General features: G+C 38.8%; 1 protein-coding gene across 4 annotated transcripts in view; it reads left to right on the top strand.

The window, feature by feature from the left end:
- Positions 1 to 26,325, top strand: part of map7d1a (MAP7 domain containing 1a) — a 42,294-nt gene that overhangs the window by 10,886 nt on the left and 5,083 nt on the right. The window contains exons 2-16 of one of the 4 annotated variants that reach the window (XM_014018596.1): positions 8,035 to 8,229; positions 11,415 to 11,483; positions 11,949 to 11,969; positions 14,267 to 14,430; positions 14,575 to 14,680; positions 16,960 to 17,064; positions 17,987 to 18,109; positions 18,182 to 18,327; positions 18,490 to 18,620; positions 19,895 to 20,133; positions 20,476 to 20,764; positions 21,062 to 21,242; positions 21,765 to 21,869; positions 24,612 to 24,662; positions 24,749 to 24,809. In XM_014018596.1, coding sequence (XP_013874050.1) covers positions 8,035 to 8,229; positions 11,415 to 11,483; positions 11,949 to 11,969; positions 14,267 to 14,430; positions 14,575 to 14,680; positions 16,960 to 17,064; positions 17,987 to 18,109; positions 18,182 to 18,327; positions 18,490 to 18,620; positions 19,895 to 20,133; positions 20,476 to 20,764; positions 21,062 to 21,242; positions 21,765 to 21,869; positions 24,612 to 24,662; positions 24,749 to 24,809 — 1,986 coding nt within the window. The remainder of the gene's footprint in view (positions 1 to 8,034; positions 8,230 to 11,414; positions 11,484 to 11,948; positions 11,970 to 14,266; positions 14,431 to 14,574; positions 14,681 to 16,959; positions 17,065 to 17,986; positions 18,110 to 18,181; positions 18,328 to 18,489; positions 18,621 to 19,894; positions 20,134 to 20,475; positions 20,765 to 21,061; positions 21,243 to 21,764; positions 21,870 to 24,611; positions 24,663 to 24,748; positions 24,810 to 26,325) is intronic. The other 3 variants (XM_014018597.1, XM_014018599.1, XM_014018600.1) reach the window with 3 other exon arrangements.

The following is a 26,325-nucleotide window of genomic DNA, read 5'->3' as shown; positions in this document are numbered from 1 at the left end:
AAAATAAATTATAGCAGAGGAAGTTCTCTGCACAGAAAAAAAATATTTTTACTTTTTTTTAAACCAAACTGACAAGTTTCTTCAGTAAAATTATTGTGCAATTTAAAGGCATTGAAACACCTGGTTAAATTTAGAAGATATTATGATTAACTACAAACATCTGAAGCTGACTCAGAGAACTCTGTGATTTTAGAAAAACTAAAAGTCAAATGTAGACACGTCTTTAAAAGACCCTCCTCCTCCTCATCCTCCTCCCCACCACCCCGCGCAGCTGCGGTCAGCACACCTCTTCTCCATCCGCGTGATTAATACTGATTTCTTTTGCGCAAATTATAAATTTTTGATGCTCATTATACACATTAAACGTCTGAAGGGGTTGACATGTATGAACTTTAAGTCCCGGGCTGGGCTGGTCGGAGCCGAGCTGCAGGTGGACATGTTCGCTGCCCCTCGCTTTAAAAACAGCCAGCTGACCCGTCGCGGTTTTATTGCGCTCGTGACGTGAACACACAGGGGGAAATGCTGCGAAGTGCTTTTAGAAATATAATATATATAAAATACGACGTAATCCTCGGTGGAAAGTAGTCCAGGAGACGCGGGAGGTGTTCACCTGCAGCTGCTGGCCCCCCACCCACAGAGAAAGAAAAAAAGGCAGTAATTATTGATAAGGTAGTAAGCATGCTGTGGCTTCACCTGTMRCATTTYCTTTWAAAGAAAGAAAAAGTAGCTTGCAAAGCTGTCGCATTGGTGCAACGTGATTAAAAGCAGAGCTGCGCGTCTAATCACACACACGTCTTCCTATCTTTGTGAGGACCACACACAGCGCTCAGCCTCGCTCTGCGCCRTCTTTTYCYCCAAGTTTGGTGAGAGGTGGATATCGAGGGTCGCAAAAAATAGCTCTCGACTTGATCTGGCCTTATTTAAATAAAAATGACTACATGCCGTGAAATTCTTAGAGGGGCGGGCTGTCTCGTTGGCGGTGGGGGGCCGCCCCGCCTGTATAATGGTAGGGGAAACACTGTATTTTAACATTGTGGGAGTGGCATCCACCTCCTGCATTTAGCTGACTTAAAAAACATGCAAGGTGACTCTTTTGCCAGCAAATAAGCTCTGGGTTTTCATATGGGGAWACAAAATCCCCTTAATCATTGCTCTTGGATGTAATTGTATGTTGAATAGTCATAAAATGACTTGCCTGGGCCAATTTCAGCCTGATGTAATGTTTGCAAAAATAACCCCATTGAAACAAACTGACCAACAGCTTGGTGAGCTGCGGCTGGAAATGACTAAAAATGCTGTTTTGACAAAACTGTCGTCAGGTATGTCAAAGAAGAGTTTTCAGAGGTACAGAATGTTTATGAGCTAGATCTGCATTAAGCAGGTCAATGTGTGAGAAACGTGTTTGTGGCACGTGTAGGTTGATGACATTTTCTTCCTTTGGAGCAACTAACTGGGACATTTTCTAACGCTTCCAATCATGAGATCAGCTTTTGTGGCCTAGAAATTTCCTCTTGTCCTCTGCCTCATCCTCTGATGTCATTGAGGTCATGTTGTTTTTTTTGGTGCTCCATGCAACACTCGCCACCTCTGATCAGACTATCTAGGTTATTCTATCTGTTCCTTGTTTCTGTTGAAGCATGTTCCTGGCAGCAGCAGATGCAGCAGGGTCTCAGGAGAGCTGCTGCTAGTTCAGATAGGAAGTGCTTTTCATCAGCACGGTGACTTTGACCCACTGGTGCTGAGGAGAGCTGCAGCTAAATGCATGACAATGATGACAGTCATGAGTCCAGGCCAGGTGATGAGATGGAAGCTGCTGCAGTCAGTGACCAACGCTGTGCAGTGAAGGAATGCAGGCTTTGAAAGCTGATGATCAGTGTTCATTTTTTTAAAAGAATGGGTTTTTACAGACATCAGCTGAGCTGACATATAAATGACCAATCAGCATCTGATCATTTTGGAGTCATTTGGTTCCATATTGACTGTTTTCCGATCAAAGGTTGTTGTAAAATGTAAGTCTAAAATGTTTGTTCTTTCCTGGTTGGACTCATCACTGTACAGTTCTTTCATTGTCTGATGCCTTGACTTTTCAGAATTATGTTTTGTATATAGTGGTATTAATTTATATTTTCAGATCTTCCAAGGTGCCAATTATGGAACTCTCTGTGCATTGTTGCCCAAATCAAATTCTGGAAGTGGTCATTCAACTAGATCTGTTACAAAAGGACAACTGATATTACCAACTTTTAAAAACTGTTACGGCCAGAGGCCTTTCTTCTATGTTTATACTAAAGCATGGAATGCCATTCCTCAAAACATAAAGTCCATTTCAAAACTACAGCTCTTTAAGAAGAATCTTGTCTGCCATCTGCTGGACACTTTTTGTAGTGCTCATATTTAGACATCCTATTTTGCAAATGCTGCCTTCCTGAAATTTGGTATACTTGTTTGTCTTTGTGTCTGTGGTGTATAATGATGTGATTGTGATGCTGTATTTCTGAGTGTTTTATGTGCTGCAGAACAGGAACCTGCTGTAAAACAGCAATTATGCTGAGTCAGGCTTGATTTTTAGCAATCCTTTCCTGTTGAATCAATAAATCAAATCAAATCAATCTTAGTTGCAGTGATCAGTAAAAGCGTACCAATTAAAAACAACAACAACAAAAAAAAAAACCTTTTCTCTTCCAAACCCTATCTACAATCACTGTGTCCAGTTGTAATCACCACTTAAACCTTTGGTCTGAGATCACTCTCAGAGCTCAGCCTGGCGCTGAGTCTCTGCTTGTTGTTTACTCTGCACTTCCTGCGTGTCTGGGCCCCTTGCCCCCTTACATCATCCTATTCGGTGCTGGAGGGACACAACAGGGTGAGGGGGCGATGGGTTGGGGGTAAACGATGAGGTAGTTTAGTCTCCTGGTCCAACCGAAATGAGATGCAGGCTCTTTGTGTTTCCCTTGGTTCCTCTTATTTATTTATTTTTTTATTTCTGGCTACTTTTCCAGTTTTTATTTCGTGACTCTTGTCTATCTTTTGTTTTATTTACTTGTTATTGTGCAATATTTACATTGCTTATCAAAATTTTTAAGCATAAATTAATTGCAATTTGGTCAATGTTTCTTTATTGTGGTATTAAAAGCCTTTAGTTAATTTAATTCATATTCTGCCTTTGCAGTTGCTTCTTTTCTTGCTTTCTTTTCTAATCTTTTAGTGGAGGTTCAGCTGGAACAGAGTGAAGCTGCAGTTTTTATAAATATTACATGTCTTGCCCTATATTTATACTCTGTCCTGTATTCAGGAAAGACGAGCAGAACTCTGGATGTTCTGGAATATGTATCAGTTGAAAAACTGTAGTTTTTTTTAAAGGGCTTGGATAATTTTAAAGTTTATCTTTACCGCTACACATACTTTAATTTATAAGTAGCAAATAATTAAATGTTCTAAAAATGTGACATAAATCTTGATTTTGTAATTTTGTGAGTCCCATTTTATTAAGGTGCTGAGATATTRTGCAAAAATAATTCAGTTTCACTGAATTTTACAAGTTCTCATAAATTTATCAACAAGCTGTTTTGCCACTGTTGATACTAGATGGTAGCCTTACCATTAAAACATACATTTTGAGTTACTCTGTGCTTTATAAAGGTGCATTATTTACAGCCATTCCTCTCTAATTATTTAAGCCCAAAACAAGAAGATATTGTTCTTGGATGCTCTGACTGGTAAAAACTCTTTCTGTGGCAGTGATTTGACCTTCTCAGTGTTTCACTGACACATTTTTTGTAGCTATTGTTGGGTTTAGTTGTGCAAGAAGTTTTCAGTAATACCCTGCATGCTGCTCTAAGTACATACCATTTCTTGGTTCATTGAATTTTCAGAATTGAACGCTTATTTGTTGGGCAAAAATGTTCATACCACATTTGTTGTAGAAATAATTAAACTGGATAGAAATAATAAAACTGGAAGGGCTTTTATTGCTGCAGTTATAGAAGTAATAGTTGGTTTGGGGATTCTACATGAAAAAAGGAAAAATCAGGCTTCACTGTGTGGATATTTTTAAATCTGCTTGAATAAAATAATATGCTGTGAAATTGGATTTTTTTGCTAAACCACATTTTGTGTGGCAGTATTACCAGCTGTCCCAGTTTTAACTTGGCCCATTTAACCGCAGTGTCAACCAACTGTAAAGGACTAGATTTTATTATTTTGTAATTCAAATTTGTTAGRAAATAAAAGGGGAATAATCTACCTTTTTGGCTACACAGTTTTTTTTCTTTGTTTTGTCCATAAGTAAGAAATGGTTCAGAGTCGTGCTAATTACCTGCTGATTTTCAACCTGCCATTCTGCTCCCACACTGTGCTCAGACATGCATGCATCCACCCACCACTGCAGGTTATTATTTTTACAGTTTTGGCTGACTTGTATAGATATTACATTCCACTATACCACTATTACATTTAAATTATTTTTATCTGCATGTCCCTTTTGCTTGACACCTGCAGCTGGAGAGGCTCTACTGTGAAGGRTGATGGTGTTCAATGTCTAGTAAGATACCTGAAAATTGCTCTCACCTGWTTTTTTTAGTCTATTTGTTGTCACAGTAGTTTGGTGTAATTAAGTTAAACAGAAAAGCTATAGTCTGCTATTAGATTAAAATTAAAGTTGATTTGAGACTTTTGGATTTTCTGTGTTAAGAAACTGATATAAAATATAGTTTTGTGAAAATGTCTACCGTGTGGTTGGTAGCATGTTGTAAAACCTTAAACTGCAGGATTATCAAACTGCTGAGAGGCTGACCAAATGTTTGGCCTTCGTCCTTTTTCTTGTAGTTTTTCAATAATGAGCTTGAAGTGTTTTTCTGCGTTCAGGCTGTTGTCTCCTGCATCTTGGAGGAAGTGGGCGTGCATCGATTTATGGATATAAATAATATAATTGATGTCAGGAGAGTGGACTAATGCTTTTTGGCTATAGTCCTCGGGAAGCTTGAGAGTGAGTTTGGCGAGAAGTTGCAGAAGTGATTCAAACATCTCTTTTTTTTTATTTTTTATGTCTCTTTGCTGTTAAATAAAGAACAAAAATAGATTGATATTTCTGGAATTTTTATTATACATAAATACACCGGTCAGGTGGTGTCTTAGAACAGCCAGAACTTTGACCTTACAGATTACAGAGTTGGKTTAGTGACAGATTCAGATATTTTATTTCTGCATTCAGTAAATCTGTAAATAATATTTAAGCATTCTTGTTGAAGTATTGCATGTGTGTGTGTTCTATTCTTGTTTGCTTTAAGGGTCACCATGTGTACAGTTTTGCAAATACACTTGTAGTCATGTTTGCTAGTGATGAACAAAGGTCACTAAATAAAAAAAGGCTACTAACTTTAAAAAAACGTGTGTAAATAGGTAATTTCCTGGTGCTGATGGAAGATTTTTTGGAACAGCCCCAGTCTAAAGAAAGAATTGAAAATAAAATGCATAAAGCTGTCATTGCCTAATAAATTACTAATAGGACTGCACAATATCAGGGACCTACATTTTCTCCACTGACCAGTGGTTATGATTTGATGTGGCATCTCAGGTCTGTTTGGTTTATCAGACTGATGCTGACCAAAAACATTAATTCAAACATTTCGGCCAATTATTTATTGTAGTTTACATGGTTTTTGACATCTGCCTATGATTGCACAGGTTGTTATTGCGATGACAATAAATTTGTGATTTATTGTGCAATCCTAGTAGAAAATATAGTTCGATTAAAAATAAAGTGTTCAGGGTGACACAAAGTAATTACTGTGGTCTGTTGTTGTTATTTGCTGTAAGTTTATTTTTGTAAAAGTTGGAAAGTTGTTTTTCATGATTGRTTAAAATGTTATGTGAATAGACCACAATGGAAACAGAACAGTTAATTGTTTCTGTTATTTAATTAAAGGGACCAAGAGTTACGATAAACGCTGAAGATTTTTCTTGAGTAAAAGAAGAAGGTTTTGTCAATTTCATTAATTTTTTAAAGAAATTCAGGATTTGAAGATTCTTTCTGCAATAAATAAATTGAAATAATTCACCAACTATTTTGATCAGTTAATATTTACTACAGTTTACAATCAGAAATGTAAAACCTTGATACCAAAAAATATTWTATTCCCAGCTTTAACAGAAGCTTTTATTTGTATTGTATAACTTTGACTCACAGTATCTGAACTGCCTGCCGTTATACTCTCTTCTCCCAGTTATCTGGCTGCCCAGACTGAACTCGGCATCAATCAGGCCTTGTTTCAGTTCTGAGCTACGCAGCAGCAGCAGCCCTCCCTCAGCTCCCATTTACCCCCAGAGAGCTTCAGATTTCATTGGTATTCATTGWCGGTGCCACCTACATGCTTGAGACAGTTTATCTCCTTGCGCTCTCCATCATTTCCAATATAGCTCATAGTAACTGTCCCCCCCCCAGTAGCTTCTTTGTGGCTCTAGTTCCCAGGCGTATGGGAAAGTGCTCACAGAATACAAAGCAACGTAGTACGTTTGTCACAGCTGCACTTTGTGTCCTGTATGTTGTATTTGCCCTCAGGGATCTGTGAGGGAATGACTGTGTGCTTCATCACCTGAGATGCCACAGTGGGGTAATACCGGCAGCTCTGGGTTGTGTCACTTGGGTTTCAGGAATGTGGCTTTTAGCACATAGAGTTCTCTGATTAAAGCAGAAAAGAGAGGAACAGTTACTKTGGCAGGTCACTTTATCCTTTTTTTATTTTGTATTTGGTTCATTGCTTTCAGATTTTTTGCCACACACAGTTGCTTTATGTCAGAGAATTACACCGAACTGATCCCAGTGTTCATCCTCTGCTTGCAGTTCATCTCACCCTCTACCCCTCCTCTGTTTCCTCTGTCTTCTCGCTGTCATTGCARTGTTTTGGCTGCTGTCCCGTTGCCATGCAGAGACCACAACAATGGCCCCTCTCTGCCTGGGAATGCTTATTTAATAGTGGCAAACTTTGACAATGAAAACACATCATCTCCTCTCCCACCTGGAATCCTTTATAGACTAATCGTAGACAGTCTAATCATCAGGATTTGTCTAGTTCAGTCCCTGAGCAGCTGCAGCAGCCTCTGCTTCCCATACTGATGATTCAACCCGACCATGTGTGCCATGAGGCGTGATGCCTTGTAGATTGATATTAAACACTTGATTAGCTAAAGATGACCTTGTTTTATTTGTTCAACAGATATTCACACAGAACTTTATCCTGATTAATGCTACTAAAAATCCATTTTACACAAAAGCACGTGACGCAGCCTACTTTACTTATAAAACATGCCCCGTCCAGACACATAGTAGTTAAAAACAGAAAAAAGCTAATCCGAATTGGTCTTGCTCCTCATTTGAGCTTTTCTATACAAACTGATGAACAGAGCAGCGTTTGCAGAGTAAATCTTTAGTGAGTTCACTGTACTCTTGTGACAACCCCCTACTGTCTGAGTTGTTTAAGCCAAGGACTGAATAATTTAGAGCAYGTTGCCACAGTGTTTACTCTCAGACTATGCAGAAGTAAATGTGCCACATGGGTTCACAGTGGTGTGCAGGCCCTTCAAAACTGGGTGGACAAAGCTAAGTGTCTTTTCTATGATGGTCTTTATTTGGACGTGAGAACTGGGACAAACTAATGTTTGAGTAAGTTGACCACTTTGCCAAATGTGCACCATAAAACAGCTGCGGTCCCAAACAACAGGCCACGCTTATCTTGATTTAGAAAATGTTCCACTTTTTATCTGTTGAGCTGTTTGCCACCATTACTCTGATTCTCTTTATTCAGTTAATTTTACTTTATTAAAAAGTTTAAATTGAGTTTCTCAAGCAAAGCTTTCTGAGTCGTCAGCTCCACCCACACTAAAGGTGGCTGACGTCACCCTCGGGGATTTGTTTTATGGAATCGGCAGCAAATGGAATGAAGAGAAACAAGTTGAGTTCTGTTTCTTGTGTTGTCTGTMCTCACCTGCCTTTTTTTTTAAATCAATTTTTTTTTGTTCTGTGTCTGTCTCTTCGACCAGCTCCCTGTTTGGCAGTAAAAACAAACCTTACAAGGCCCGACCCAGAGGGGGAAAGCAGCCCCTTGAAAGCCGACAACACTCAGAGGATGGAGTCGCCGGCTAAAAAAGAAACAGACCGGAATCTGAACACGCCCGCCAAACCCAACATCACCTCTCGATCACCTGGCTCACCGGTATCACCCAGGTCGAAAAGAGGTAAACACAAAAATGGCTCTATGTTTTGAAGCGTTTCTGGCATCTTTTAGGCTAAAACGTGTGCAGGAAGCTGACATTGGCCCCACTTGAGGCTAATATTAAGTTGCAGGTATTTCTGCGCTGAAGTCAGGGCAGCTCTCAGAGGAACAGTGACCACATGCTTTCAGACAAGAGGCAGAAACCAATAACGCACCTGCAGTTTTTTTATTTATTTATTTTTTGAAGTGGTGGAACAAACGTTAAACACGTTATGTCATGTGAGAACTTTGCAGCTAAACGTTTTAAATCAAGTTACTGAAGGAAACCCCTTGATGATGTGAACAAACACGCTTTGTTGGGAAGTAAGTAGTTCACGCTGATCACCACTTTGTGCTGCTCCCTAATGAGAGGTGGGCACAGAGAACCAGAACAGGAATCCTGTTTTAGCGACTGATGCCAAGAGGGCAGCCTGGCAGCTGCACCGCAGTTGTTTTCATAAGAGCACAACTTGAACACATTTTAATCTCTGGCTAATGCAATTACAAACCCTTTGGAACATGTTTTGAGGTTTTTGGAGTGTAAGCTTCTTTAATCTTTTCCTTCTTATTGCCAATTAATCCATTCATCAGGGCTGCAGTCGTTATTCTCTTCAACCTCAACAACTTTGTCTGCATCCCAAGTTTGGAGGCTTTATGTAGTTTCCACATCAGTAAACGCAGACTCATTTATTTAACAAGTCTGACTTAGTTTTTTKTTTGTAGTCACCAGAATAGAAAATAAACAAATAAATAAATAACCCACTGTTAGTTTTTGTATGTCAGGTTCTACAAAGTTGTTCCATGCTCATTACTTTTGGGGTTTGCACCATGCACAGCGCTTTGAAGATAAAAATACTCTGCTTGACCCACTGGTTGGTGGAATAAAACAATGAGGCTTGTGGTTCTGCTAGTTTGTCTACTTAGTATAATTTTCTAGCAGCCCAAACATTTTCCCGTAAAGACTAGGGCTATGTATTGGCAAGAATTTGGCGATACGATACATATCATAACAGAGAGGTCACGATACGATATATCCCGATATATTGCGATACTGTAAGCAAGGCGATATATTGCGATATATTGCGATTTTTTTGTCCAAAAATTCTATTAAATAAAAACCTCTTACTGAGAAAAAAGAAAAGCTAATGTTTACTTACAATGCTAATGCTACCCTTACTCTCTGGCGCTCAAGAGGTAGAGGAGCCAAATGKCTGGCTCACTGCTRCCAACTARTGGKCAGAGGCTGAACTACAACATAAAAATGAACAGTTGGCAAGAAGGTTGACATTTTAAACCTTAATTAAAAATCGATACAGGGCTTTAGAATATCGATACAGTATCGGGAAATGAAATATCGCGATATTTCAGTGTATCAATATTTTCTTACACCCCTAGTAAAGACACAGTTAATGTTGAGCCTATTTTAATACAAATGGAATAAAAAATAGGTCTGCATTTCTTGTTTGGGCCTGCACATTACTCCTTTGTAGCTTTTAATTTAGATGCAAACAAAAAACCTGAGCTGACAGTATGCGAAGGGCATGTGTGCACAATCTGGAGCACAGTTGCTGCGCTCGGTTCCTTTTTGTCCCTGAAGCTTTGTGCATGTGATGTTATGTATGGTTTAATGTGGTGGCGAACTGTAAACAGCARCTCATCACACTTCACCTTCCCATCTTCCTATAAATATCAAAGTGGGTCGGCGTGGGGGGGGGGTCTATAAATGGAGATTGCATGGCAGATTGTTTTTATATTTAAGATTCATGCCTCTCACTGTTCGATGAATTCCAACGTGTTTGATGTCGGAACATCTGGTCTGAGAGGAGGACGATGGAGCATAAAGACTCAAGAGATCAAGACTTCAGAATGTGTCACAGCTTCCAAGTTGGACCAAGTTATTTGTGTAATACTGCACAATAAAATGTTGCATGTAGTGGATACAATTTTATAAGGGATTTTTTTTAGATACAGAAAGGGCTATTTAAAACCGATAAAGTAATTTCTGTTGCAACAGTTGGAAAAGATCTGCCTTTGCTGCATTAAATCACCAATGATGCATGCCTTTATTTTAAGATATATTTTTGAATTATAAAGTTAGTTTAGTAAATTAATTGGTTTGTTGTTTGGCACCAAAGGCATTTTTATTTCTTGTTTGTCTCAAATAAATGACGCATAATGCAAATATTATGTAAATACACTGGATTTCCTTTTCTTTTTGGTATTTCTGCCTAAATTAAACTGAAAAGATCAACAAACTTTATTCTTTCTTCTCAGCTATGACTAAACCTGCCAATGTTTTTCTCACCCAGTTGCATTTTTCACAAGAATTTCATCAGGCCAAAAAAATAAAACCCAAAACATGTCTGTGGCTAATTAAAGTGGCAGGAATTTTTCCTCAGAAGACACAGTTGCTCCCATGTTTGGATGCAATTTGAACACTTGCTACACGAGTGCCTTCAGCTGCTTTTTTCTTTCTGCAGTCTCTTACTGAGTGCTGCTTCTGAGGTATTGGAAGGAACACTGTGTGTGTTTGTGTGTGTGTGCATCGGAGATCTCACAGTGTGTGTTTTCCTTCAGGCATCACATGTTCAAGTCGAACGTACGCTCACATCAAGGTGGCGTAGGAGCTTTGGTGTGCAGGGATGGGCTTGCATGTGGATTATGTTTGTTTCTTTTAATCTAGACTGAACATTGAGTTTTGGATTATTACCAATTTACTGACAGTTTTGTTGCATGCAATTTATTGTGGAGGCATTTAAAGTTTAAAGCACTTTTTAGAGGGAGTCGTTTAGTCATTTGTGTTTATTAGGTTACACATGAATTATTATAGCCTCAGTTAAGGAAATTTGAAAGTGTATTTATTTATGGAAAACTGAATGCTAGCAAGACAGTTTAAATATTGCCTATAAAACACAAGAAGTTGTTAAGTATCAGTTCCTGCTACAGTGTTTTTGACTTGAAAGTTTTAATTGAATATTAGATCAGGAAATTAAACAGTTGTTGAAAATTTGTCCCAAATGTATTCTTTACCAAAAAAGGAAACGCCCCGTATTTGTTTTTAACTTGTACTGTGACTGAAATTGATTTCCTGTTGACTGGATCAAATACATGTTTCTACTTCTCCTTCACGCTCCACCTTTTTTGTTCTTTGTGTCGTTCTTTTCTCAGACAACACAAAGTCAGAGGAGAGGCAGAAGCTTGCAAAGGAACGCCGGGAGGAGAAGGCTAAATATCTGGGTGAGTGTAAACAAGGAGTGGGCAGGGATGTTTTTTTTTTTACACAGGAAAAGAGCACCCCCTGGTGTTGGGGTGGGAGAAGGCAATACTAACAGCTTTTTTCCCAAATTGGTCAGCTGTTGTCTGCAAAAAGCATGCATATTTCACAAATACCAAAAGAAAATAGTTTTCTAACTGAAATCAGCAAAAGTGGAGGGAAAGTTTTCTGCATGAAGACTGCATGTATAACTTCTGTTTTATGCAACAGCATTAAGATGTTGAAGTGCTCTAATCCTTTTTGAATGTATAATACCTTTAAAGATGCACTGTTTAATTAAAAATAAAAGCAGATTTAGCTTTTCTTTGAAGTTTATAATTTTGTTTAAACACACGGCTGCCACATAATCGCCCAGCTCTGTGCTGGCTCTGCACTGCTTTGCATGATTGACAGTTACCTCTGTCTTCTCTCATCCTTTCCTTCTGCAGAAGAGCTCAGCAAGTTGCAAGGTAGGCCACTCACCGATGTTTATGTGGTGGTGGTGGTGATGGTCCTTTTTTTTTTTTTTTGATCATTCAAGTTTATATTGGACATCTCTGATTAATGAGGTTTAGTGTATGAACTGGTGCTGGGCAACACACCAAGTACTTCATCAATATTACTCAAATTAGGAGAAAGATGGCCAAAAAAGGACTTTGTTCCTTCACACTGTGTCTTTTTAGAAAGATGAAGGCAATAAAAGGACAGCACTTAAAATCCAAGGTTAGTACAAAATGTTTTATCAAAGCATATGGTGCCACTTCCACCACAAAGAGTTTTGGTGATTTTGCCCAGACCTAAGATTATTTCATTCACTTTTAATCTCACAGTGTCCTTTTTAAATTCTTTTCCTTTTAATGTGGCTGTCTTCAGTCTATCGTTTATGTCAAATTCAACTAATTCCATAATTTTTTTTCATCTCTGATCATCATCATCAGTGTTTAAGCAATCATGCAGCCACAAATTCATCATTTAACACATCTGTAGAAGTGAGATCTGTATAAAACTTTGTCTTTAATCTGACCTCAGTCTGACCTTTTATTTTCCTGTTTCGCTTTTGAAACCCCAAGGCTTTAGATTTTGTATCCAAAGATAACACGTTAGAAGCACGCACCTCAAACCCACTGATTACAATCTTACTTGAGAAATTGAAGGTTTTGGAGATGTTTGCAGTCATATTTAGCTCAGCTATAAAGCTATAGCAAAACATGTTATTGTTGCTAAGTTAAAATGCTAGAGTCAAAAAAGAAAAATATAACAAATACTGCAAGCAACCTAACTCTAACATTTCAGTTTTGTTATTTTTGAAAAGCAACAAATCCATAATCATGATATTTTCACAGTGTAGATCTCTTTCTAACGACCCGTCGCTTTGCTCGCAGTAATGCCGTATTTGTTGTCTAATCCAGCTGGGTGTCTGAACGCTGTAGGATCTGTTTGACACAGCTGATACCACAGATCAGTGTAATTGGGCGATCACTGGGTTACGCCAGATGGCGGGGGTTTTTATCTAATATTCAGACTGGGATGAAAGAAAACCTGCAGCCAAAGCCTGTATTTACATCAGCTTAAAAACAGATGCTGCTTGTACCAAACAGTTGTATTTCTAGCTGCAGAGTATTTCTACATATTTATGTTTATTAAATATAGTTTAAATCACATCAAAAACACTGACTGGAAACTCATGTTGTATGTCATTAGTGAGTAGCTGTAAATGTTTCATGTGTTCCAGTTAGAGCCACTCTCTATAGTTATGACTTTTTAATGGCTTCATTGTAGTAAGTGTGAGTAAAACGTGTCCACACAAATCACTGTTAGGTCAGAGTTATGAATGCATTTTAAATGATCCAGCCAGCATTTTGCATATTTGGACATCGGTTCTGATTAGAAATGAAGCTCAACCAAGTAACCCCATTTTCAGCACTGTAGTTCACCTAGAGCTTTATTCTCTAAAACTTGGTATAAAAGGACAGTAGAGCCGAGGTGTTTCTCAAACTGAAATCCGCACTGCAGCAGTCGTTTTCTTTGCAGCAGGCTGCTGGCGAGCACAGCCTCAGTATAACTCAGCTTTCTGTTCCATTCTCAGATGAAAGCCAAACCGTGAGCCTCCTGATAAATTTTAACTGTGCCAGCCTCCAGCACCTCTGCAGTTATCCATCACAGTGATAAAAAAAAAAACTAAACACACACAACCAGTTGATTTTGTTGCACCGGATGCTGTGGAGGACGAAGCTTTATGTCGTTGCAGCAGATTTTGGTCTAGGAAAAAAAAAAGCGAGCTGTGTGCACCAGCAGCTGCAAAAGCCTTCTTTGTAGCACTTGTAAATAACCGGAGACTAAAAGGATTTCCATATCAAAGTGTAGCGTTATTAAAGATTCAAGTGATTATGACTATAATAATGATGAGCTGAAAGTACAGTGCATGTGAAATTTGCTGTTAAGGCATTCTGTGGAAAAATGTAGTGATCTTAAAAGATTTTGTCCTTTTTCTAAAGGGGAGTAAGGCAGGATGTAATGAACAATAGAGAAGAAATTTCACATTCTCTTTGGTCTTCAAATACTTGGAAAAACCCTCCAACCTGTCACTTTATTTTAGTGACTTAAAGATTATTTCCCAGCATCTGAAATAAAAATTACGACCCCTGCATAGGACAAAAATACTTTTTTGTTTTCTGAGAGGACACATGTGAGAAGAACAGGAAGTCTCCACTGACCAATGCTGATTTGAAAAGTTGCACTCTTCTAAACATGCACTTTGTCTTGTCAGCTGCTAAAAAGACCCAGTGGCTGGAGAAGGAGGAGAAGGCCCGGCAGCTGAGGGAGCAGCAGCTGGAAGAACGCCGCAGGAAACTGGAGGAGCAGCGGATCAAGGCAGAAAAACGACGAGCAGCTTTGGAGGACAGACAGAAAGAAAAACTGGAGAAGAACAAAGTATGTTTGGATGAGAATGCAATGTGATCAAAGTTTTAAAATTAATCAGATAGTCCGTCAGCAGAAGGACTTTCTCGGTTATCCCTGCATATGGATCACTTTAGAAATAATTAAAGATATTACATTTTTGTATATGCTTCACAGGAACGCTATGAGGCAGCCATACACAGATCAACAAAAAAGACGTGGGCAGAGATTCGCCAGCAGAGATCATCAGTGGCACTACACCACAACTCCAGCCAGAAAGAGAGTGAGTGACAGACATCTAAACTAACAGCTTTGTAGAACTGAACAACCTGATGAGAACTTCTTCACTGAAGTTGTTTGTTGAAGTTTGAAGTATGTTGTCATCTCTGCATTTGACCCATTGCACATGTGAGATATACACAAGTAGAGCAGATATTTAAGCTGCCTTGGGAGTAGTTAGAGATTAGTTGTCTTGAGTAAGGACACGGTAACAGATGAGCCTGGTAGGGAATCAAACCTGCAAATTTCTGATCATGAGATGGCTACACCACAGGCCCTTTTAGTAAAGTTTTTAATCTCTGCTGATTTCTTGTGACCGTCTTCAGCCGATGAGAGAAATTATTTTGTGATCAGTTTCTCTGTGATGTAGATGTCCTCCATTGTTTTTCTTTTCACAACATGTTGAATATTTTAAAGGGGGGATATTATGCAAAATTGATCTCATGTTATAATAACATTCCCTCATCAAAAACATACCCAGAGTGTTGTTTTGACTCATTCATGCATGTTTGAGAGATCCTTGAATCTCCTGTGGTMGCCATGTGGAGCTGCCTGAACTCTAACTGCTACAAAGCACCGCCTATTTGTACTAAGCTCCTCCCTGGAGCTCAGTCTGCAGCTGAGCTCCCGCCCCACAAAGCACCCCTCCTTCGAAACATTGTTGTGAAGACGTGCTGAAGTGGGAGTGTCAGAAACTGTAGGAGATTCTTAAAAAGACAGAGGCCAGTTTCAAGGTGTTTAGATAGGCTATGATGCAGAGTTAAATTTATTTTAATATATACAACAGTTTCATTACAACTAAAGGTAACACAATTACTTGATTGTGGTATAGAACTGATGTATGTACCTGGAAAATACATAATACCCCCATCACCTCCAATGCTTTTCTTATTTAAAAGACTGGTTTCATAGGCTAGAAATAACATCCAACCATGAGAAACTTCAAGCATAAGTTCTTTCAAATGCAGAGCAAATCTTTGATACTTGTGCTTCTTGAATCACATGAATAACGATCACACTGTCATTTAAATTCCATTTTCCATTTGTTAATTCCAGCACCTAAACAAATGCCAGTGCAAGTGCAGGTTGCTCAGTTTGTGATKCTTACATGCAACCCTGTTTATAAAACTAGTTTCTTCGAGGGGTTTTTAGCCCCTCATGGCTAAACTGCATTGACAACATTAAATTTATTTTAGCTGATTTTAATGCTGTAGTTTGAGTAAGCAGCATATCATCGACTGAGAACAAAATAGATCTGTTTGTAATGCTTCTTTAAATAAAAATACTCACGTCTTAAGAGCTGATTGATCAGAAATGCCTGTGTAATGCTAGTTATTGGATTTATAATATTTTGTTTTAGCGGACGGTGCAGTCTGATGGAGACTTTTGTCAGGTTGGCAGTTCCTTCCCAGTGTTAGCTTTAAATCTGTTCTAATCTGAGCTACAATCATGTTATCTCTGCTCCATGCTGGGAGAATTATTGACTCTTCTTCAGCAGCCTGCTCTCTCACATACAGAACTTTAAGATTGTATTTAAAAGAAAATGCTTTTATGTTGGTCTTTCTTGTTTTTTGTACTAAAATGTTTAATTTTATGCTTTGTTTGATTCATTACTAGGTGTATATTCCTACAGCATTCCAGTTTAGAAAAGAACATGAGTCGATTTGAATGTATTGAGATGTTTAGCTTGAATAGATGCAGGTATTACGCCTTTCCAACAAGCATTTTGTAAGTTGTCTTTTGTAATTTGCCTTTTTTTTGGTTGTTACATTAATTTGAGTTCAAATATACATTTTATAGGGATTCCTGTCTATTTGTGTTTATATTTCTTTGCATGTTAGTTATGAAGTGCTAAAATGTGAAAGCCTAAAGCAAGTATTGTCTGTCACAGATGGTACGTTTTGTGGAATGATTGAAACAATCTGGCACGTGACATGAGTGAGAACTGTCTTGTGTTTTTAAACTTCTGTACCAATCTTTGTCACGTGAAGCAGTGAGTTTCACATTTTTTAAAAGTTTGGGCTGTACCCTTAAAATGAAAAGTATAATTTTGGTTTTGTAACTTCCATCCAACAGTCTTTGAACTGCATTTTTTAAAACCGCTCACAAATTAGTCTTGATTAGAGCTCGTTCAAATTATTCTTATTGTAGCTGCTTCTAATAGGAACCACCTACCTGTAACTCATCATCTCAGCATAACTCATGACGCCTCAGTCATTCTTCCTCTCAACCATGTGATCTACTGTATGTGAACACCTGTGTGGCGCTCTCTTGGCTCTTTAGGCAGATGCTCAGTTTCAGCGGTCAACCTGCCCAAACACGTGGACTCTGTCATAAACAAGCGACTCTCCAAGTCCTCCGCCACACTCTGGAACTCCCCCAGCAGAAGTAAGACATGTGGACCGCCCCGCTCCTGTTTAAACGTGTCCATTGTTCAGCAGCTGCCAGCACCGCCGAGCCCCACCCATCATTGTTTTGTTTTCCCCTGTCTGAGTTCAATCCCTCTCCTGAGTTTGGTGGTTGACAGATGTCCCCTTTCCATCTTTCATATCTTCAAGTTTTGGTTTTTAATTCTCTCCAGACTTTGAGTTGGGGTTTTGTCCCTGCATGCACACATTTTTATGGGTGTATTCCTGGTTTCTTTTTATTGTTCTTTGGTTGTGGTGGTAGCCATTTCATTCCTTGTGTTTTTTTGTTTTTTTTAGATTTGGATGTCCTAAATGTTTGTTTTATTGATGATCTAAAGAATGTTTGTTTGTTTTTTAAATTTATGACATGTTTTTTTGAATCGACAACACATTTTTTAAGTTTTAGATGTAAATACTTTTTAAAAACACAACAAAAACCATGGTACATGGTTCACACATGCATAAGAGGAATAACTTTCCAGGAAAACTGAAATTCAGGTTGTTTGTGGTTAAACTCTAAAACTTCCCAGAGGAGATTCTGTTCCTGTTTTCCTGAAATACACTTATATTTCTCTTTCTACTTTATTACAACTGGATAATGGGACCTGTACTCTTAGCTTCTCCACATAATTATGCCCCTCTTTATTTCATTCATCATCCTAGATGAGACCAATTAATGTGAAACCCAGCTCGTTGGGTAAAATGAGGAATGTTGAGTAGTTTTAGTAAAATTAGTTATCTGTGTTTTTAATAAAGGGTCAAGTTTATAGAGATTTCATTAATTATTTTTCTTCTGACTTCTCATTTAATTGTTCGTATCTTCCTGGGACTTTTACTTTACCTTCAGTGCTCTGTTGTGTTGGGTGACACAGAGAGAATCTGATGTTTTCTCCTACCTGCAGCCCGCAGTCTTGCCCTGAGTCCATGGGAAAGCAGCATAGTGGACCGGCTGATGACGCCCACGCTGTCATTTCTCGCCCGGAGCCGCAGCGCTGCCAGCGTCCTCAGCAACGGCAAAGATAGTCGTAAGTTGACGATATTCGACCATTTAGAAATCCAAATGCTTAGAAGCTTGAATGTTTGAATCTCATTCACAGACTCTCATCTCTGCCCTCGATCGGCTTCAGCCAGCCCCCTCACCCTGTGTGCCCATCAACCCCACCGCCGCTGTTCTGACCACTGGAGGGTGACCTCCAGCACACCGGACATCACTCAGCGGCAACACAGGAGGAGCTCCACACCTGTACGTTTCCCAGAACTCGTATGCTAAAAACCCAGCCGACGTCTTACACCATGTTCTGCAACCAGAACATCTGTTCTTTCTGTGTCTTTGCCTTCCATAAACAAGCTACTCTAACTTCACTGAATATTATTTTATTTTAAAATGTTCCTTTTTCTCATTCAGATGGATAAAACCAAGAAAGAAAAGAAGGACAAAGAGAAGGAGAATGAGAAGGAGAAAAGTGCCATTAATAAAGAGAAGATGTTGAAAAAGAGACAATCCCTGCCCAGTATGAGACACAGACCTGATCCAAGGTAAAATCTTCTTAGGCAAATGCCATTACAGTATTAACATGATGGTAACTCCTGACAAGTGTTTCTTTAATGATATTTTAAGTGCAGTATGTTAAAGGGATCCCCGATTAGTTGTAACGTTAGACTTTATTTGATAAACATATATTTTAACTGTAAAATAAAGACTGTAAAAATACTGTAGGCTGTTTCATTTTATAAATTTTTAAAAATATATTTTAACATGGACAGAGCCATTTTATTTACACACAAAGCATTCTGGGTAAATGACGTGGATAGGTCATCGGTGTGAGCGAGCTATATCCACCTTGAAGGTTAATCTTGGACAATATCTGATGATCGACTCTTTTAAATGAAACCAGAGAGCGTTGACAGAGAGGAGAAGGTAGAAATGACTCAGCCTGTAACTGAAAATATGGATGGAGGACAACAGAGCTGCTTCATGGAATCAGAACCTCAGCTTAGCCTGTTAGCCTTTGCGCTAGCACTGACACTATATTGCCTTAAATGAATTAGCTCGGTGCTAGCATGACAAATCAACAAGCTAAACTGAGGTCCTCCATCCATATTTTCAGGTGCAGGGAGTCATTTTTGCGTTCCCCTCTCTGTCATGTGGATGGAGGACCTCAGTGACGAGAGAAGAATGTGTAGCTCTGAGCTAATACATATATATGGTGATAGCATTGGGGCTAACGCTAAAGCTAAAAGGCTAAGCTGAGGTTCTTCTTCCATGAAGCAGCTCTGTTGTCCTCCATCTTTATTTTCAGTTGTAAACTGAATCGTTTCTACTTTCTCCTCTCTGTCAACGCTCTCTGGTTTCATTTAAAAGAGTCGATCGTCAGATATTGTCCAAGATTAACCTTCAGGGTGGATACAGCTCACTAGCAGCCTTGCACCGAGGACCCATCCGCATCATCATTTACCCAGAATGCTTTGCATGTAAATAAAATGGCCCCGTCCGTGTAATATATTTTTAAACTTTTAGTTTAAAAATTATAAAAACTAAACAGCCTACAATATTTTTACAGACTTTATTTTAGACTTTATTTTACTTTGTAGACATTAGTTGAAATATGTTTATCAAATAAAGTCTAATGTTACAACTAATCATGGATCCCTTTAAAGTCTGTTTTTCAAGATAATTTAAAACCAATATTTCTGCTAAAGTCTAACAATAACCTGGTCAGCTTGCTTTGAAAACACCAATGCCTCTTTACGGACATAATTTCCGTTTTATATTTTTCCTCCTATTTATTTATTTATTTTTTCCCCTTTAGCCCCAGTCCTTTATCAAGACAGCGGCCAGCGTCTCCAGCCACACCGAAGGGCAGAACTTCCTCTCCAAGCCCTGCTGCCTCCCCCAAGCCCCCATCAACACGTGGGAGCCTCTCTACTCCTAGGGCCCGGCCGAAAAGAGCCAGGACCCCTGCGAGGCTAGACCCCCGAACTGCTTCCCCTTCTCCCCTTGAGAAAGTGAAGGAACCTCGTAGGCCGTCCACTCCAGAGGAAAGAAAGAGTGAGTGCTAAAATACATTATATATACATATAATTATGCATAATTTGGCAACAGTTAGTTATAAAGCATTTTTAACTAGTTGCAGGAGCACAATGAACCAGCTTATTAACCCATTTTTAAACCAACATTTCTCATTGTCCTGCATGGTGAAACAAATTCATAGAAATAATGCAGAATGTGTCTGAGCTTCTAAATTATCTGTTAATTTCAATAAACAGCAAGCAAAGATAACCATTTGGGATAATTAGCAAAGAAGATACAAAAAGCGCATTTAATTTTTGAACTGAAAACAAAGCAGTTGGTTGAAAACTTAATATACATTTATAAAAAAATGTTTTGTAGGTTCTTCCGTGGTTCCTGYCGTTGCAGTGTCTTCTGCTGCTTCCACGGCTAACGCATCCAGCACGCCGGTCGCAGCCAAAGCCTCCGCTGCCTCTTCGCCACCCGAACCTGTGCCTTCAGCTCTGTCTGCCCGAGCTGCGTCACCTGCACCCTCTCCATCAGCCAAGCCCATGGCGGGCACCAACAACCCAGAGGAGGCTGCTCGCATCCTGGCAGAGAAGCGCCGCCAGGCCCGAGAGCAACGGGAGAGGGAAGAGCAAGAGCGGCGCGAACAGGAGGAGAAAGAGAGGTGGGTCGAAAGTCAGCACTTTAAATGTAAACGAGACTTTTGCACATGCAAAATGCATATTTTTCTAAACTTGCTTTCACAAATATACCTTAAAACTGTCACGATGAGACGATTGATCTTATTTATAGTTTAAAAACAGGTGCAATAGGTTGTTGCTAGTGCTTTAGTGTTAACAAGCGAGATAAAAACAAAAACCAAAGCTAAAATATCCCATCAGTGGAATCATTTCCAAACTGCTACATGTATTTCAAAAAGCGAAACAAATCTTACCACTTCCATTACTCTCTTTCGGTTAAGGATTCAGAGAGAAGAGGCCAAGGCGAGGGAAGCAGAGGAGAGGCGACGCAGGGAGGAGGAGGCAAGAGCCATGGCTGAGGAGCAGCGGAGGAGAGATGAGGAGCAGCGACTGCAGGAGGAGAAAGAGGCTCAGGAGAGAGCTAAAGCTGAGCAGGAGGAGAATCTTCGCCTGCAGAAACAGGTAAAACAGAAAAACAGGTTTTCAGACAGTCATCCTAACCAGCAGAGGACAACCTTTATTAATAGTTGTTGGTAAAACAAAACAAATAGTTAAGCCATAATTGTGAGCAAATATCTATTTATTACAACAAAATGTCTGAAAAAGCCAAGCAATACTTAAGATTATTTTATCTGTAGGGCACACATTGTGGTCTGCCATGAGCCTGAACTCCTTACTGCCCCCTTATGGTCTTTAACAAATGTTACATTGAACCAAATCCTTTAGAAATACTGTATGTAAAAGAAAATGTTTTTTGAACTGAATTGTTTACACAAGATTTTGAAAGTTAAAAATAGATATATTTGGCTCATAGGGACATAAATAATATCCCTTTTATGACCATAAACAACGATGAAGGACAACGACCACACCCTTATGATGTAAAAAAAAAGGGAAGGGAAAAAAGTGTTATTTTGGCCAAAGCACTTTCCCCTCMGTTTGGCTGCTTTGAAATTTGTGGTTGGATTCTCGCCTGTGTTTCAGAAAGAAGAGGCTGAGGCTAAAGCTCGGGAGGAGGCAGAGAAGCAGCAACTAGAAAGGGAGAAACACTTCCAGAAGGAGGAGCAGGAGAGACTGGAGAGGAAAAAGGTAGGGCCACACATCTGCTGGACACAGTGCTATTTCAAACAGGTTAACAGAAAAAGCACATATATGGGTGATGAAAGTACTAGACTGTTCAAAAACGTGGTTAGGTGTTCACTCTGTAAACATATAGATTAATAATTATATTTTATTTTCAGAAAATATGCTCTGAAAAGTATTATTTGTGTATTTTCATTTCTATTATACAAATATATACTGTGACTGATTCTCAAACCAGAAAAGACAAAGAGAGGACTTAAAAAAATATTCAACATGATGGGCAGCTGGTTTAGACAGGAAAATGGAAACTTTTGAACAACTGGCAGAACGTGCTCGTAAAGAGCTTCACTAACTTCCCTTCAAATAACTATAAGCCACATAATGTTGCATGTCTTTTTCACGTTTTTAGAAAGACAATAACTGAATAAAAGAAACGCCCCAGCTATGTTGTGGTGCTTTTTTTGTGTATTTGTTTCCGTCTACATTCAGCCAACAGTCTCCCCTCTGAAAGTCGAGTCCCTGAAACTAAGATGAGTGATGTTTTTGGCTCACCCTGGATGGACTGTCTGCATGCCATGATTTAATGAGCTGTAACGTGTGTGTGGCTATATATAAATGCTAATGTAGGCAAGCTAGCTGCTCCAGTCTCATCTGTACGGATTTGTAAAGATTTTTAAACAAAAGGGAACCCTGACTAGCTGTAACATTAGACATTATTTAATAAAGATTTATTTCAAATTTAAAACAAAGACTGTAGAAATACTGTAAGCTGAGTTTTTACTCTATATATATATAGGTTCTCTGCAGGTGCAAGGCTTTTTTCCCCCTCTCTGTTCCACTGCGAGGGAGCTGTAGCCACCCTAAAGGTTAATCTTGGATACTTGCTGACGATAAGCCCAATGACTCTGCCTGCATCTGAAAATACGAACGAAGGACAGCAGATCTGTTTTATGGAAGACTAACATAAGCTTAGCCTGTTAGCTTTAGCATTAGCACCCGAGCTAATACATATTTCCTCTAATACATATATATATATATATATATATATATATATATATATTCTAAAATAGCGTTAACAACATATAAACGAATGCCACATATTATTTGTATATATGGCATTAGTTCCCGAGCTAATGCTATATCACCATATGTACTAGCTTGGGCGCTAACGTGAAAGCTAACAGGCTASGCTGAGGTTCTCTTTCCTTAAAGCAGCTCTGGTTTGCATTATCCATATATTCAGTTACAGGATGAATAATTTCTACATTTACCCAGGTGTCATTTAAAAGGGCTGATCGTCAGATATTGTCCAAGATTAATCTTCAGGGTGGATAGAAGACACTCGCAGTCTCACACCAGAACAAGTGAACAACATCATTTACCCAGTATGCTTTATGGCATTAATAAAATGATTTTTTAATTTATATAAAAAAATAAGCCTACATTATTTTACAGTCTTTGTTTTATACTTGAAGTAAATGTTTTTCAAATAAAGTCTAATGCTACAACTAGTCAGGGTTCCCTTKAAGCATTCRGGCTCAAATGTTTCTGATTAATTTTTAATTAAAAGAACACATTCGTCATCGATGTAAGGAAAAATACGGTGCAGTTTATGAATTTATTTAGTCCAGTCTTTAACTTTGCAATGCATACCTTTCAATTAATCAGTCACTTCAGTTGACAAATTTCTGGCTGCATATATAATCATTATAATACAATTAAATTATGCACTTTATAGTTTTTATAKTAGCTGAACACACCTCCCAGTTTGATTTGTGCATCAAGACTTTTAGGTGTTCCTGCTAATGATTTTACAGAATAAAATATTTCATTTGCAGAAATATTCTGTCAAACGCATTTTTTCTGTGTGTGAGATGAATAATTACATCACTGCAGTTGGCTCAGATGTTTGTAGGCCACCACAGCCTCTGTTTTTCCCTCTCCTCGTCTTCTCACCCATGTGGGAAAGGTTTGGCCCAGCCAGCAGAGACACAGGAATGATTCTGCAAGAACGCTATGTTCTGTACCACAAAGATTCACTGCTTCGACACCCCGAGCAAACAGACTCAATAAAGCACACAGGTGGTTTGAAGTACCCAGAGGAACGACACAGCAACCCATCGGACAAACAAAAACCCTCAAAGTGGAAGCACGTTTCGCAGCTGAAGTAGAGGCCAAAGTCATGAGTGTTCGAGCTGTGCACGAAATAATCTTGGATCTTAAAAATGCCTCTCTTTTATGAGTGGCAGCTGCAGTTCTGGTCTAGCYGAGTGCTCAAATGAAGGCCGGATCTTGTGTCAAACTTCATTGCACACAAATGAGTCGGGCAGAGCGGTTTATACTTTAGAAAAGCATGACTTCTTTCCTCTGTCCTGCTGTTCACTATTCATCCATCAGATTTAAGTAAAAACACAGTTTTAAGGACAGAAACCACAAATTCTCTCTAAAAATAAGGATTTTAAGCTAAAATTACAAAAAGAGATAACCATTTTTATGAAATGTGATACAGCAATTTACAGCCAGTCTGAGACTCAGTCTGGCTCACTAATCCTGTTAGCAAAGTTCAACAAAACTATTTATGGATTGCTAAAACTTTGACATCAGATCCGTACAGATAAAACTGAAAGCTATATTTCCTACTATTGGAAGCACAGCTGCTCTAATCCCCTTAAATGTAGCTGTCCAACATCACTGCACAAATAAAATCTGCAATAAAATTTATCATTGGCATTTTATTGTCTTTGTCAGCGTTTGGAGGAGATCATGAAGAGGACACGCAAGACTGATGGAGGTGACAAGGTATGTGAGCGCTCGCCTTTTTAAAACAGAACACAAAGCCTAGTAATGTCCGTCCTGCAAGTGACTGAAATGATCAACTTTTACAGAAAGAGGCCAAGTCTTCTCCAGTCGCAAATGTCAGCGAGAGCCAGGCAGAGAACAGCAAAGGTAAGAAAACATCCCACTGGGTTTGAATGTTTCTCACAGAGCGTCCTGGACTTTGGTTCACTAAAACCAGTAAATACAGCTGTCCTGAACGATCACTTTTACTGAGACATCCAGAGTGTGGGATTGAAAACCAAAAGGATGTGTTCTGACTAACTCACTAAAAACAGCACAGTGAAGTTTAAACAGCATTCAGAATCAGAAYCATCTTATTCCAGAAGCCCTGATTCTATTTATTATGCTGATTTTAACTGATATCTGATGACACAAGGTTTTTTGTTTCCTATTTTCCATTCTCCACGCTGAGCAAAAGCACCAGTGTTTGTAACCTTCCTTCTCYGTTCTCATGTGAGTCAGATGCTCCGTAAAGCTTGTTGTATAAAAGCCTCATTAGATTATATCTCTGCTTCATATCCTGCGCAGCTGGAGTTGTTCTTCTCARGACAATGGGAGCCATGTGTGCTTTCAGGTACTTGTTGAATCTTCAGGACTGAGAGACGGGAGAGGATGTAGTAAAACAAAGAAACACGAGTTGCTGATCATCCGGAATTATACACTTTAATTCTGTCTCTGATTTATGTCATTTAGAAGCTTCATCAGCAATAATTGCTAAGAAGGATGAAGGGAATTGCTGTGGTCTCAAAGGAGCTTTGTTTGTTTTAGAGTTCTCCAACACTGAGACATTAGCCAGGCATTGATGTGGTTGGAAGCCTGGCAAACATGAGTTCTTTTTAGTGAGGGGTGTGGAGATCCGTCTGAAAACCACAGCCATGTCCTTAAAGCTCAGCGAGTAGGTGGTCTCAACTACACCGCTTTGTAGGAAATTATATCTTTCCTACCATTTAAGTGGGACTTTACAACTACAGAGTGTCTAATATAATAAAATGTAAAATATTAGCTGGGCAGTCAGAGTAAAATCAAATTTACCTCTTAAATATGGATGTAGTACAACTGTATCTGCAAACACGTTAGTTCTCATTAAGATAATGTCATTTAAATTATACAAGTTAAGCATTGGTGCTTTGTATGCTTTTTTACAATAAGTTATATGGTTTGACAATGTTACTAACAAACAATTGAAGAATTTTGAGTTTCCATTATGTTAGTACTTCAGAATTTCCCTTGATCTTTAAAGTGCCTGTGACATCAAATTTTCGTAAYAAACRTGAATGCATTTTTGAACTGTTAATATTCATAAYATATTGCATAAAAAAATTCATGCCACTGAGATGAACAGTTGTTGAGATATTTGCATGTGAAGKAACAGGAAGTGATGTYAATGTCTGCATGTAAACAAGCATTGCTACAACAGCTAACATAGAGAAAAATCTAGTGTTTCTATAGATCATTTTAAGTCACCATCACAGAGAGATTAATAAACAAAGATCAGCGACTTCCTCCGATTTCCCCTTTGATGTCACTTCCTGTTTCACTTTGGCAGAGCCAAATTCGAAAGAACATATGCCAGTTACCGTATTTATTCAAGTATAATACATAAAATTAAATCCATAAAATCATC

This window comes from Austrofundulus limnaeus, unplaced genomic scaffold (assembly GCF_001266775.1).
Source record: "Austrofundulus limnaeus strain Quisiro unplaced genomic scaffold, Austrofundulus_limnaeus-1.0 Scaffold196, whole genome shotgun sequence".
NCBI classification, from domain to species: domain Eukaryota; kingdom Metazoa; phylum Chordata; class Actinopteri; order Cyprinodontiformes; family Rivulidae; genus Austrofundulus; species Austrofundulus limnaeus.
The sequence above is the reverse complement of the archived record's forward strand: the minus strand, read 5'-3'. Positions and strand labels throughout refer to the sequence as shown.